The sequence below is a fragment of the Sinocyclocheilus rhinocerous genome, unplaced genomic scaffold (assembly GCF_001515625.1).
Source record: "Sinocyclocheilus rhinocerous isolate Xijiao unplaced genomic scaffold, SAMN03320098_v1.1 scaffold580, whole genome shotgun sequence".
Lineage (NCBI taxonomy): Eukaryota > Metazoa > Chordata > Actinopteri > Cypriniformes > Cyprinidae > Sinocyclocheilus > Sinocyclocheilus rhinocerous.
In genome coordinates, this window is record NW_015670982.1 from 1,332,720 (window position 1) to 1,348,476 (window position 15,757).

Here is a 15,757-nt window from a genome sequence, read left to right on the forward strand (position 1 = left end):
TATATATATATTTATATTAAGTAATGAAAATGTATCAACGTATTTGTCTTGAAATCAAATGATGTATGTCTTATTGTAACTGAACACTGAAAACTGAAATTTCAGCTTTTTTTGATATAACACTGAGCTTTCATACTGAAATTACATCTCTAACCTTGAAATAAAATATGCACAGTCTTCTCAAATCTTTTAACTAGTAAATGACACAGAATCTGACAGTGATAAATTGTAACTTGCATTTTAAATAATAAAATTAGACCATGTTAAGTGATGACAAGTCTTCACTATAGAGCAAAAACATAATCATTACATATAATAATGCTGTACAGCAAGAGCAAGGTGTTTATTGTGTAGCTAGTCCAATAATTTTGTAAAATCTGAAGTATTGAAAGGCACATAAAATTCTAAAAAAAAAAAAAAATTAAAGTTAAGTCAAAAAAGTATTCCCTGAATGAATAAAATAACTTAATTGTAATTAAATAATTGACAAAACAGATATAACAGTAATCCTCAAACCAGAAGTTGAAAAACTTCCAATTAAAATATTCATGCAAGTAGTTCACTGTATCGTATGGTCCAAAAATATTTGCTTGAATTTTTAAAACCATTCTCTGTCTAATGATTTCGGTTTAGAAACTGAAACAATTAAGATTCCAGGATGAGAACGTAATTATTACTGTATTCTGTACAAATTTATTGCATGCCCATTCTGACCTATAGTACTCAAAGTGCTTCAATTAATTTCAAATGAACGTCAATGTAAATGAACGTCAATGTAAATGGGAAAAAGCACGCAAACCAGAAAAATGAAGACATCTGTTCTGAGGTGGCACACTTATCCACATTGTGGGCAATTAGGGCAAAACAAATGGAGTCCGGTGTTGTCAGTGGGACTGTCCAGTGCTCCGAGTATGTCTGTGACTCTTCCTTAGAAGACGAGTCTGCTGATGGTATTGAAGCCCCCTCCTCCACCCCCACCTGAGGGTCCACAGCTGCCAGGGGGATCATTGTCATCAGAACCATTGGGTCGGAATGAGCAAGAAGCAGAGGTTGCTTGAAGAGCCCGAGCTCTGGCATTCAGCTCCTGCTCCTGGAAGGAAAAGAAACGAAGGGTTAAATCTATGCTCCAGGTTCAACTCTAATCAACTGACTAATTAAGAGTGTCCAAGATAAAGAAAAAGGTTTCATATGATTTTGAAAAAACATTTTTAACAAAACTTTTTAAAATGTCATGTAGAATAACAACATTTTCATTACACCTTAGAAAAATAAGAGTATCTTAATTATCATGTTCAACAAAGATAAAAAATACTTTAATATCCTTTAAGGTAAAAAGTATTTAATGACATTTGTGAATTCATAATTAAAAATGATATAATTCAAATTACCTGATGTTTTAAGAGATATATGTCATGAGAGTTTTCAGCAGGGTTTTCTCTCTATAATATAATTTCCTGTCCTATGTTTTTCCCCTACATGTATTTGCACCAAATGACTAAGTTTTTATTAGCATTTGAAAATGTGTATGCAAGTCTTGTATGAGAAATGCATGTACTTTTGAAAAAAAGAAACAGACCCAGACAAAACAAATTAGTGTTATGCCACTGACAAGATTACAGATTATATATTAAAGTTCAAAAGCTTTTTTTTTTTTAAAGAAATTAATGCTTTTATTCAGCAAAATGCATTAAATGTACAGTAAAAACCTTTACATGGTTACAAAAAAAAATCTATTTTAAATAAATGATGTTCATTTGAAATTTCTTTTCATATAAGAATCCTGAAAACATGTTTCATTGTTTCCACAAAAATATGAAGTGGCACAAATGTTTTCAACACTGATAATAATTAGTAATGTTTCCTAAACAGCAAATCAGCATATTAGAATGATTTCTAAAGGATCATGTAACACTGAAGACTGCAGTAATGGGTGCTAAAAATTCAGTTTTGCCATCACAGGAATGAATTATATAATTATATTTTTGAACATATTAAAATCATTTTTTTCTTTTTATTGTAGCAGTATTTCACAACATTACCTTTATTAATTGTATTTTGATCAAATAAATGCAGTCTTTGTGAGCATAAGAGCATCATAAAGTACAACATTCTCACCTGTAGGAAGAGTTTGTTGTCTTTGGTAATGGCATCCATCAGCTCTTTCTGCAGGGGTGGCTCTCCACTCAGTCTTGAGCCATTTACAACTGGCCCTGAATTGCTTGGTTGTCCACTGACCTCTTGTTTCCTGTAGATCAGGACATAGGCTGTGTCCTTAGGGAAGCGACTGGTGACATTCTGCAATGATTCAAAGTTTGTAAAAGACACTCGGTTGTCATTAAACAAGAACCAGTCCATGGACTTGTGCTCAGCGCATCCCATTTCCTCCTGTGTGGCTGTCGAGCTCTCTGATAGGCTGGAGCTTTCCAGGGTCTTAGGACATGGGTGAGCTACATAACCATCAGTGCTACTCACATTCCTTCCATACGAGTAGTAGTGACCGCTCTCGGAGGACATCCCAGAATGCACTACAACAGAACTCAAAACATACGGCACTGACAGCATCTCCGAATCGCTGTCATTTGTCTCACTATTTATTCTGTTTTCCACCATCCCATCCTCCTTTTGAGAAGGCTTGAGCTTCTTAGCTAGATTCTCACCACTGTCGGGGGAGTCAGATGAGGAAGATGTAGCTGCAGTTGAGGAGGATGATGAAGCGGAGATACCGTGTTGGCGTAAAGGTAGGCTCATGTGCAGCGGAATGCCTACATTGTCCAGGATCTTGCGGCGGACGTGGCAGGTGGCATCGTACGAGAAGCGCAGCAGAGTCAGAATGAGGTACTCAGGTGCCACCACCACCTGCATGACCTTCTTGGCCCGCTGCAGTGAGGCGCAGCGTTCACAGAAGTAGCAGTTCTCATTCTCTAGGATTTCTGGAGCCAGGAAGTAGTCAACTAAATCTGGTGCAGACAGTGTGGGCTCCACCACCGGCCTCTCCATCCTAGTTCCTGCACCTTCTTTTACTGAGCCCTCTGAGGATTCACTGCCTCCATTCACCGCCCCTTGGCAGGGTCCCACAGAGGAGGAGCTTTTGTGCTCATCGGTGGGACCGTGGCACTTGGACATCGAGGGGCAGAAGGCAAGAGAGAGGTCTGTAAATGGCTCCTCTTTTTCTGACAGGCTGTGGCACTGCAGGCAGCGGATGGCTGTAGAGAGTCGACCACCAAACATACGCTCCACTAGAGTGCGACCATCTCCATTGGCTGCCACAGGATCTGGATGTGATGGCATATCAGCGACCGGCTGACTTGCAGCAGCTTGAAGAGTTTCAGCAGAAGTGTTTGCAGGTTCAGGTTTTGGGCTGGTCACCTGAAGGGCTGAAAGAGTCTTCTCTTCTTCATGCAACCTTCATATCACATAGGAAGACAGAACATAACAAATACACGAAATACATGAGCTCCCCCTGCTGTTGTAAATAAGAAAACACATTATTTTATTGTTTTTAGGGTTATAATCAATTAAAATACTCAATCGGATAAATGTCATATTTATTCGCAGATAACAAATTATTACAAAATGATATACACTACTATGCAAAAAATCTTAGGCCACTAGTATTTTCACCAACAAAAAAATGGTTTTAAGTCAAGTAATTTTTTTTTTATAAGCCAGTTATCTTTTGCTGTAGTGTGTCAGTAGGAAATATATGTTTACATTTCCAAACATTCTTTTTGCCATTAATTGTAATAATCCAGTAAGATTTTTGTATGCACAACAGAGATCGGATCACATCAGGGATTACATGAAGAAAAAGAAAAAAACTGAGACAGACTGAATCCAGAAGAACTGTGGCAACGTCTCCAAGTCGCTTCGAAAAACCTACCTGCAAATCTATCTGAAAAACTATGCGCAAATGCAAAGACAAAAGCTGTTTTAAATGTAAAGGGTGGCCACACCAAATGTTGATTTGATTTAGTTAATAGAAGATAATTGATCAAATCTATTTATGACATTATTTTTGAAAGCATCCTCACTTTACAGCATTTTTGCACAAGTGCCTAAAACTTTTCACAGCACTGTAGCTTTGCAGGTAGGTTTCTTGAAGCGTCTTGGAGACGTTGCCACAGTTCTTCTGGATTTAGTCTGTCTCAGTTTTTTCTGTTTCTTCATGTAATCCCTGGTGTGATCAGATCTCTGTGTGAAGCACTGGCTGTTGTCAGACTCCTTGTGCATTCAAAAATCTCATTGGATTATTACAATTAATGGCAAAAGGAATGTACAGCCTTATTTGGACTTGTCCTTTCAGGTGACAATTTTACCCTATGGACCCAGAAATGCATTTGTCACGTGGTCAGTCACATGAAAACAAAATGTTATTACTTAGACAAATAATAAATTAAATATTAATTTAATAGGTATACAATATCCAATTTTTTTATTTATTTAAATATCCCATCTAATAGGAAAACTGAATGGTTTTCTGTCTTGCATTTTATCTCTCAAAATGATGGATGTCATTTTGAAAATGTGGAAAGTACACACAACCTCTTATTTACATAAGGTCAACATTTTACCCAGCAACTTGGTTGACTAGTTAAATGATTCTCATGTAAGCCCTAATATATATAAACGCATATAATACATATTTAAAAATTGTATTGCATACTTGTTGCAGCCATAGTAATAACAGATTTCAAAAGTTATTTATTCAAAAGTAGTACATTATTTTGTTCACTTTTTTCACTTTCAATTCTTAACAGCTCCTACTCTCTGTAGTGGAGCGATAACATGATATTATTCTTATAAACAGCTTCCAGCAATTCAATAATAAAAAATGTCCATATTTAAAATGCATACACAGTACAGTGAAGCACAACAGCTACCGTATGGTGCTTGATTGTAGAAAAAAAAAACATTTTTGGATTAATCTTTCCTTGTAAACTCAGGAGATGTGGATTCGGACTGTGAATTTTTATGAGGGTGGCAGGAGAAAAACAGACATTCTGGATTCTAGATGGCAATAAAATCATACTAACCCCTGTAAATGAAGAAATCATCTTACTTCCCAAGGAGAAACAGGGCTAAAGAAAACTTTCCACATACTTTATGGACTTATTTGTACAGCTGACATTAAGTCTGACCAGCTCTCCTCTGTCTTCTTTTTAATGTCCAAATGGATGCGTGTTTCACTTGTAGTTTACTTGTTCAGTTATACTTCATACTTCTTGAGCTTCAATGATAATTAAATTACACTATACAAAAAAAGAGAGATTTTCATTTCATTTTCTGTTTCCCTGACAAACAGGAACCAGAATACTATTGTGTGTTTGTGTCTAGTGTATGTGAACACATATTGAAGACTGATGCCTGCTGGTGCTCTTGTTCAACTGGTTCTGATCAGTCTACATGAATCATGTAACAGAATAAAGCAGTTATAATGTCAAATTGAATTAATGAGTTACCATAAACTGCCCTAGTAAAGTTTCAAAATCAGCTCAGTCTAGCATTAAGCACTCACTGCAAAACGGCCTAGAGCAACTCTTAAGCCATCTACACACTGCACGATTTTAGCAGATTATTGCAAATCACACTGTGCGACATGGATCTGATAAACTTGGGTACGACATGTATGCAGACTGTACGATGATGACACCTATTGACTCGTAGGCTACGACGCATGTTACTATAGAAGAATAAAACGTCATCAGCATGCGCTAGTGGTAAAAAAAAAGAAGAAAAAAAGAGTATGATGAATCACATTTTGCAGTTTTATGTTTTAGTGCCGTGTCGCAGTGATTTCATGTCGCATTTTTATTGGCTGGTCAGTAAACGTGGGTCGTAGCAGCAAACACACTGTGCGATGATCATTAGGGCTGTCAAAATGGCTGAAAAACTAAATTTGAATTTTGTACTTAAATATGATCAAAATTCGAATTATATTCAAATTTAAAATGCATAATTTCAGTTAGGGTGAAGAAAAGCTTTTGGCTTCTCTTCTGAGGCCACAAGAGGGCGCATCGAGCAAAATATTACTAATACACGTTTATTCAAAGCATAAGATAACATGACTATCTGTGAAAAAAGTGCATAATCGATATATGTTTTTTTCAAAGTTAAACTTGCATTAATTTTACATGTGGGTCCTTTGTGCGAGATGCGAGTGCAACGATAATAGATATCTGTCTAGAAAATGCGCGAAATATTACAAAACAAAAACATTATAATGCAATGACACTTACATCATCATCGCATCTCATGCGCCACTGATAAGGCTGCCTCATTAATGCACACCTAAAATTCGAATGCAACAGGGAGATATTTCGTTTTTAAAAAATCCCTTTTCAAGAACTACAACGAATGGCTCGTTTGGACTACAGCGTTTGTTTTCCGGGTTTTGTGATATTACAAAGCGGCCCATTAGAATATCATTCAAATAATTCCCACCTACAGAAATTCGAATGGTTGGGGGATGGGGAGGGGCGAGGTCGTGGTTAGAACGCTTGGTTGAGTGCATCAGACAAGACTACGAAGAAGTGCTGCTGTAGCGTCAAGTTTTCGCAAGTTCTACGAATATTCGAAATTCAGATTTTTTTTTGACAGCCCTGATCATGCTGAATTTCTGACACTGTCAGAAAATTATCGTAGACTATCTTTGGTTGCAAGACCGTGACAACGGCCATCTTTGAACCTCCCTCACTGTACGACATAGGACCACTGTTTAGGAGCAACGATCATACAAATCACCACGATTGTTTCACAATGCCAATCTTTCGTCTGGGACAGCCGAAAATTGTGCAGTGTGTAGGAGGCTTTAAACATACATCTTTCTTATAGTTATAGGAAAGGATACCATAGCCATTTTCGGAGTTTACCTGTCCAGCAGAAAGCGCAAATACTCTGAGCAGTCCTGCTGGGATCCAGCTGTAAACCATGGTGGCCGAGAAACCTCCAAAAAACTCCTTGGAGAATATGCTGCTCTCTGGTGGGCATATAACATGATAAATAATCACCAGCAGGTATGCTTAACAGTCTCATTTAACACCCCTACCCAGTAATGCCAAGCGCTGCAACGTTTCAGAGGACAGACAGAATACTGCGCAGAAGATAAACATACCTGTGTGTGAGCCAAGAAGGCAAATAGAAGCTGGAGCTTCTTCATGAGGGTATTGCTGCCATTCAAATGCAGAGACATAACATGCCGTCTGAAACTTTTAAAAAGAGACAGTTAGAGCTGAAAAATATCTTGCAGTTGAAAAAGCATTATAAATATTTTAAACATTTAAATGCCTGAGGATAATTTCTATCATGTATTATTAACATTGTGTTTACATGCAATCATTAAAATGGTATAAAAGCGTAATGGTATTTGCATATGGAGAATGTTAGACAGTTAAACAGTTGAGAAAGAGATCAAACAATATGCAGTAGATTTAAAACTTACTCTGTAGCCATAAATAAAATTTGGATGATGCTGTTCATGTAGCAGGTGTTGCCCAGATTCACAAGTCCCGTCTTCCCCGTTTCTGATTTTCCTGTGATCTTAAGCAGGCCTGAGGCAAATGAATTTGACTGAGAGGTCCAGGCACTTTGGTTCAGAACAAATTTGATCTTCTCCTCATTAGGTTTAGGTAGTTCCTACAACAGAACCAGAGGTGGATATAAAACAGATGAAGCACTGAAATGCTTCAGGAGAGTGCTGGAAACTAAGCAGCATATGTGAAAGAACCACCAGCGCTCCCTGTCTCACAATAGGATACCAAAGACGATTAAAGACCTGCAAACAGACAAACAAAACCACATTCATACACATAAACACATAGAAAAGCCTCTGCCAGGCAGGTCTCACCAACCAATTCTTAGGTATCAAAGAAAAAAAAATGTTGATAAAACTCAAATAACCAACTAAATTCTGATCCATTCCACTTCTCAATACCTTCCACAAATCAGAACTCTTATGCTGGTGTTGCTTGTAATTCTCTAAACATGTGCTCTTTTATGAGTACATACACACAAACCTGTTCAATTTTGATCAGTGTGACATCTATGAGGATGGTAAACTTTTGAACAGCAGCAAGTCCCTTTAATAAAGCAATGACCCAAGTGTCCACATGATTGGCTAGAGGCCAGGACAACCAGTCAATCATCCTGAAAAAGATGGAGAGAGAAAACAGGGTCAGGACAGGCAACATATAAAATAAAAGCCTTATATAACAGTAACAGTGCCGCAAAAAAGAAAACTGCCAACATTTTGACCTCAACATTCAACCCTAGAAAAAAAACAACAACAACAAAACAATTACTACTCTTTTAAAATCTGTTAAGCCATTATGAACACTACACTCTTTCTAAATGACTTGCATAAATGAAATTACCACATACTTGAAGCGCACAAGAAGTAGAGAAAACAACATGATTGCAGTTGGATCAAGGGCTTAGTCTTTTAAACAGACACAAAAGCACTATTCACAAGCTTTACACAGCGCGCGCACAGTCTGACCTGCAGAGTGCTTGTGTCATACTGGCATCTTTAACATTCTGGTCAGTGGTGAGGCTTTTGATGAGGACTGTGATCATTTGCAGAGGGATGTGCTGGACCAGGCATGCTAGAGCAATGGAGGGTTCAAATGAAGGGTCTGAAATGAAAACAAACACATTGCGGATACTTGCCAATTCCCACTTACACATGTAGTCTAATTAGCATAATATTAAACTTTTAATTATTATTATTATTATTATATTCCTTTAGAGGTTCCTCAGAACATTCAGAATACAAAACACATGCATATTAAAATAGTATATGTCTAGGAGGCATTTTATAATATTAAAAATATATATAAAATATAAAAACAAAAATTATAAAAAGTATAAGTAAAATATACAAAGTATAGTAAAAATAATATAATTTAATATTTTATAATAATTATTATAATATCGTAACATTGACACATATATAGGCCTAACAATAATTTTTTTTATATTATAGTGTTTTGCAGGGCAAGATGCACGATGCTTTCATGTGCTGCATAAAGCCTATCATCCTATCATATTTTAGACTCACATTTCTTGATTAAGGTAAGAAGATTAGGCCTACCTATTGGTTTGACTGGTGTCTATACCAACCCATTATATCAGGGATTTACAAACTTTTTTGTCAGCCGAACCCCTTAAAGTATTTAGGCAACCCTAAATATTTACTTAAAGTAACCCCAGAGATTTAAGATAATCAATAATTTAACAAGACATTCACATGTTCATGGTTCTCTGATGCTGCTTAAAGGTCACATGACAGGCAGGTAAACAAATAAAATATTTCATCAGATTTTCATAATTTATGTGAATTATTCTGATTCTGTTTTTATTTTTAAAATTACTAATTTATTTTCATTTTCATAATAAAAAAAAAACCCTGATATAGATGAAAAAAAAAGCAAGTACATTTTAGCTTGACACATCTTGACTATATTTTAACAATGCTGTTTCTGGATTAGTTCATCCAAAGATAAAAAATTGGTGATCATTTACTCATTCTCATGTCTATATGTCTACTACGGGCACTTTTTATGATATTTCATGGTGCTTCTGCATTTTTTTTTAAAGCTTCATCCACATTCATTCTAATTGTGTGTAAAAGAGCAACCAATCTTCCCCTTTTACTTTCCACTGAAGAAAGTCATACAGGGTTGGAACGACATGAGGGTGAGTAAATAAGAGAATTTTCATTTTTGGATTAATTCCCATGATTTAAAATATCATCACAAGAGGAATCACTGCTTACTGACCTGTGGATGAGATGATGGCAAACACCTCCTGCAGTGACGGTAGCAGCGTGGCCGGCTCGGCCTTCCAGACGCCCTGCAGCAGCACACTCACCCTGGTCACCTGAGTCACATACTCCCGCAACTCCCGCTCTTCAGTGGCAGGACAGTGGAAATACGCAAAGGTGCGCACAAGCTGCTGACAGAAAAGAACTCCAGCCTTCTCTCGAGGGACGCACTGAGGGAAGTCTGTCAGTATGGTGGCCAGCTTGGCACAAGTTGCTGGTTCTGGCCGTTCACAGATGATGCGTAGGACCTCCGTCTGAAGCAATGGTGCCAACTCCAACACAGCCGGGCAGCTGATGAGCAGTCGGAGGGAACCGTGTAGAAAGTCCAAGATGGCAGGGTCTCTGCGGTCCAAAGAGCCATAGCCCTGCTGTAGGAGAACAAGTACGTATTCCTTGCTGAAGAAGCGGGCAAACTCATCGCGATGGTAACGTGCGTACGCTTCTTGCACTTGGAGGCCAACCTGTCGCTGAAAAGCATCCTCGCCCAGGAGAATAAGGCGGGTGGTGAGATGGTACAAGGCCTGGCACTGCTCCTCGGTCACTTCCTTTTCTGCAGCCTCCATGACTTTTTTCACAATAGCCCGTTTGACCGTCAGAGGATGGGAGGAGCTGACCAGCGCTTCCAAAATCTTATCCATGGCTGGACTGTATTGCACCACAGGAAAGGTGAGCTAAGCCAATGGAGCTGTAACTGTAGATGAGAGAGAATGATATTATTTCTGGTGCAATTCCTGATTGTGTCATAGTATTAATTATGTATGGCCATACTTCATGTGTGAATATCTTTTCAAAAAAAAAACCTGCCTCTGCTCAACAAAAACTAAATTAAACTAAAATCCACCGAACTAAATTGCAAAATGAAAATGTTAAAATGAAAGTTAATGAGAGTATTTCACCCAGTTTCTCCTATTGTCATCACTTTAAAGAAACAATTACTCACTAACTATTGTGTTTATTGCAAAGTATTATGTAAAAAGTAATTTAGCTCCAAACTTCTGTATTAACAAAAAAACCTTTTTGATTTTCCTTTTCAAATGTTTTTTTTTAATATTCCAAATAATGAAGTATTCTTATATTGAATAGTATATTATAATCATTAATCAATTAATACCGTAAATTGATTAAATAATACTTTTAAAAATTAAAATAAATTCAACACAATTAAAAGAATCATTTTAATAATCATGACCTTGCTTCAAGTCACAGGCTTCCTGACAAATATGTGACTCTTCGAAAACAGACCCTTTTCATACGAAGTTTATAATTATTTATTTAATTGTCTGTGAAGAAATGTACATTTATATGTATTCTTTGAGTAATATACAATCTTTTTATTCTCAAAAAAGATGTTTTATATATATAATAAGATAAGATAATTTCATTATTAGTTTAGTTTAGTTAGTTTGGTTTATTAATTAATGTTTACTTCATTAATCCCACAGGGGAAAATTCAGTAGGGCATGGGCAGCACATCACAGACTTCTTCCCAAATAAACATAAAAACAAGAATTGAATCACAGAAGAAACATTAGCCTAATACAGACACTTTCACATAATTACAAATTACATCAATACAACATGCTTCATAGTAAATTCAACCACTTATGAAATTTATAAATGACACAGACAGACATATTAAGAGTCCTTAATGAAATTCAAATTACAAATACGAATGGCTTCTGGTACAAAGGTAAACTTGTATCGGTTGGTCAAACACTTAATACTTCTAAGCCGTCTGCCAGAAGGCATTATCTCAAAGTGCATGTGCATGATACTCCAAGCTTTCCTTATCAGTTGCTGCTCATGAAATTCAGTTAGGCTTCGCAGTGGCATACCAGTAATTTCTGAGCAAGTCCTAACTATAGTTTGGAGGCTATTTTTATTCTTTAGATGGAAACCTGCATACGCATGAAAACTCGAGCCGCTCTCAATAAAAGTATTATTAAATGCACTCAATATAGATTTTTGTGCACAGAAAGAGTTCAGTTTCCTCAGGGCAAACATTCTTTGGTGAACCCTCTTGATAATAGCCTCTGTATTTTGCTGAAACTTTAAGGTTGTATCAAAAATGGTTCCACAGTATTTATACTCCTCTACTCTATCAACCTCTTTGTCCTTAATAAGCGCTGGTTGCACGTTTGGAGCGTTTTTTTTTTCTTTTTCTGAAATCAATCACCATCTCTTTTGTTTTCGTTATATTTAGTCCCAACTCTGCCTCATTTCAGCACGTAATAAACTTAATAAGTGCATGACTATCGTCACCCTTTGAGCTTGATAGAAAAGGAAAACTGTATCATCCGCATATTTATAAAACATAATTATCCTCATAACTTTTGACACTCATTTGTATAAAGGTAAAAAAAGAATTGATGACAGTGCACGGCCCTGTGGAGACCCAATAGATGTACAACCCTCTCAGAATATTTGGTTACTGTCTTTATGTTTTTAATGCTGCCAATTCTTGGCATTAATGTAAGGGCTCGCAAAATTGCTAGCCAGACGTCCTGGGGCTATTGTGTTTTCCAGTCGGGCTACCAACATTTTTTTTGGGGGGGGGGGGAGTTAAATTCATTTTCGGGCTACCAAAATCTGAAGAGTACCTGTCCGAAGGGCTACCAGGGATTTTGAAATTTTGCGAGTCCTGAATATAGCACTGACCTAAAGATGTAAAGGATGTTTAAATTAGTTAAATATAAAGTAGTATGTCTTAAGCACTCCAAAAAATGACAAAGCTGCTAGTATGAGAGAAAATTCCAACTGCTAATGTAAACAATGTTTTTCAACAAAAAAAATCAACCCTGACAAACGTGTATTTATTGTGTTACTCCCCTAGACAGAACATTCTAGAAAGAATCAACAACTTATGTTGTTGTTTGTTAAATGTGAGAACAGAAGTGTTTTCTCTAAAGCTGTCATTAAGATAAAGCTACCTGCTAACTACTCTGGCTAGCTAGCTTGACTAATACAAAGAGCAGCAAGGAATTAAACAAAGTATTTAGTAGCACGACACAATAAAAAACGAAACAGAAATAACCGCACACACTGTTTTTACGTTAAATAAGTAACCCGGTTTGTTTCTATCGTTATCGACAATATCAGCAGCTAAGCAGCCTGACTTAGGAATCGAAACAAAGCAGATACACACAAATGCCACAGCACTGACTTAGCAAAAACAAGATTTTATCTCCAGTCCTTACTAAAAGAGGCCAATAACCATCGACACTCACCGAATTACGTCATTCCGAAAATATCTTGCTACAGAACTGGATATAAATCACACCAAAAGCCGAAATATATATTTTCAGAAGATTAATGTTGCGAGCTATTTGGTGAACTGCGACCTCTTTCAATCAGCTGTTGAAACACACGTACGTCATCTGAACGCGCGCAAATGATGTCAGGACCTCACACTTGCGTCCAACACGTTGCCACACTGACCTCTCCCCAATACAGGATAGTGAGCTCCATTCTTTACAAGCAAAACTTAATGACTTGTATACTAACAAGGTTAATGGAGCTTTCGTGCGCTCAAGAGCTAAGTGGATAGAAAAGGGAGAGAGGAACACAGCATATTTTTTTGCCCTTGAAAAAATACATTTTAAAGAGAAAATCATTGTCAGCATTGTGTATTAATAACTCCTTATGTGAGGACCCTAAATTAATTTCAGAATTTGTTAGGTCTTTTTATGAAAAATTATATCAATCTGACTTTAATTATGATATCTGCAAAGCGTTTACTGATAATATTCAACATTTTATTCCATTGATAAATAATGACTTTAAAAATCTTTGTGATTCTGATCTTAAAAGAGCAGAATTGCAGTTAGCTCTTCGACATATGAAAAAAGGTAAGAGTCCAGGACCTGATGGACTTTCGATTGAACTTTACCAACATTTCTGGTATATTTTAGAAGAGACACTTTTCTTAATGTTCAATGATTGTATTAAAAAGAAGGAATTGGCGACAACTATGAAACAAGGCTTAATCTCCCTGATCCCTAAGCCAGGTAAGGATCGTTTGGATATTGCTAACTGGAGACCTAGTATACATACTTATCTATTGAAAATATACCAGTAAAAGACTCTGTTAAATATCTGGGAATCTATATTTCTAAAAAAAAAAAAAAAAACTACATGTGAACAATTGAATTTCTTGAATAATTGGCTACAAAGGGATCTTACCATTTTTGTGAGAGTATTACTGTCCAAAGCTGAAGGCCTTTCTAGATTTGTTTACCCTGCTCTTTCCATGTATGTTAGTGAGGACATTTCCAAAGATATCAATAAATCCTTCTTAGATTTTATATGGAAAAATAAACCTTACCAGTTAAAAAAGGACATTATATCAGGCAAAAGTGTAGAAGGTGGCTTAGAGATGATAGATTTTTTTTTTACATTAACAATACTTTTAAACTTAATTGGTTAAGAAATTGTCTAAAAAATGATAATTCTATGTGGTTCTTTATCCCACAACGTATCTTTCAAAAACTTGGAGGGTTATCTTTTCTTCTGAAATGTAACTTTCTTCCAGGAATGTTACCTATTAAATTATCTAAATTTCACCAGCAGGTATTACTGGCTTGGAAAAATTGTTTCCATCACAACTTTTCTCCACATAAAATGCTTTTATGGAACAATTGTCTTATTACTTCTAGGAATACGACCTGGTCAAATCCTTCACAAAATGTACCCATGTAAAGTAGCTATTTCTAAATTCATGGACATTGACAATAATTGCAGTTTTTGTAACACACATGAGGAAGACTTGTGTCATTTGTTTTATAATTGCGATTTGTCTCTTAGATTTTGGTCTGATGTTAGTGCCTTTCTATTTCTGCGAAGAAATGTTAATTATGTGTTATCTTTAAAAGATGTTATTTGTACTTATTCACACAAAAGTAAAATGATTGATAATTTATGTCGTTATCTTTTACATTTTGCAAGGTAAATATTATATTCATAAACAGAAATTTGCGAAATGCATACCAAAGTGTAATCTATTTTTATCAGAAATGGAAGCTTTGAAAAAGTCTCTAATGCAAATTAATAACAAAAAGAATGACATATTGTTAGATTTCATGGAGAATTTTTTTTCTGATATAGCTCCCCCGCTGCAATCTGTGAATATGTCCTAAGGAAAAAGGAAGAAAATTTGAACTATTGTTTAGTTGTTTATATGGTTTTTTTTTGTGTGTGTGTGTTTTATTTTGTTTTTACGATGTGGTTATTTGTTTATTTTATTTATTTTTCTTCTCTTAAACACTGTTCTACAGTTTAAGATTGCTCTTATATTTTGTGTATCTGGATGTACTTGTTAATATTTTTGTTTGTTCAATCATTCTTCTTTAATAAAAAAAATAATAAAAAAAAATAAAACGTTGCCACACTGACACATAAATCGTTATTTATTTCTTAAGGAATAAACCATTCACCTTATCCTGCTGGCTTAATCTACAGTTTTTCCTTGTCAAATGGACTTCTTCATTATGCCAAACAATAAAGAAGTATTCTTATATTGAGTAGTGTGTTATCCATTAATTCATTACAATAATAAATTGATTTAAAAAACATATTATTAACAATAAATCATCTAAATAATTTAAACTAAATGAAAATAATACATGTATTAATTATGACTTCAAGTCACAGATGTCTTATAGGCTATATCTTACATGTCTTGTTTATTAATTAGCCTACCATACAGTAAGTCAGTACATTATACCGTTTTGCTCGCATTTGGCACTTGTAAATTCCATTGAATGCCCATGAGTTAAAAAAACGTTTTACTGTGTTTAAATTCATACTTTTGGAGAATGTAGCCTACTTCAAAAGACAAAAAAATCTCAACCACTGATGAAGTGTTCTCAAGCCATGCATAGGTAATATAACTAGGCATTGAAATAATACTCATTAAAATATCTTTAAAACTTTATGTTT

General features: G+C 35.7%; 1 protein-coding gene across 1 annotated transcript; it reads right to left on the bottom strand.

Moving 5' to 3' along the window:
- Nucleotides 1-451: 451 nt before the first annotated feature.
- Nucleotides 452-13,169, bottom strand: LOC107734546 (ubiquitin carboxyl-terminal hydrolase 38-like). The gene is given in 10 exon segments (XM_016546535.1): nucleotides 452-1,090; nucleotides 2,116-3,403; nucleotides 6,870-6,976; nucleotides 7,112-7,205; nucleotides 7,439-7,635; nucleotides 7,682-7,771; nucleotides 8,013-8,142; nucleotides 8,495-8,630; nucleotides 9,777-10,511; nucleotides 13,048-13,169. Coding segments are annotated over 9 exon segments (2,886 nt in total). The 5' UTR covers nucleotides 10,459-10,511; nucleotides 13,048-13,169; the 3' UTR covers nucleotides 452-928.
- Nucleotides 13,170-15,757: the final 2,588 nt, after the last annotated feature.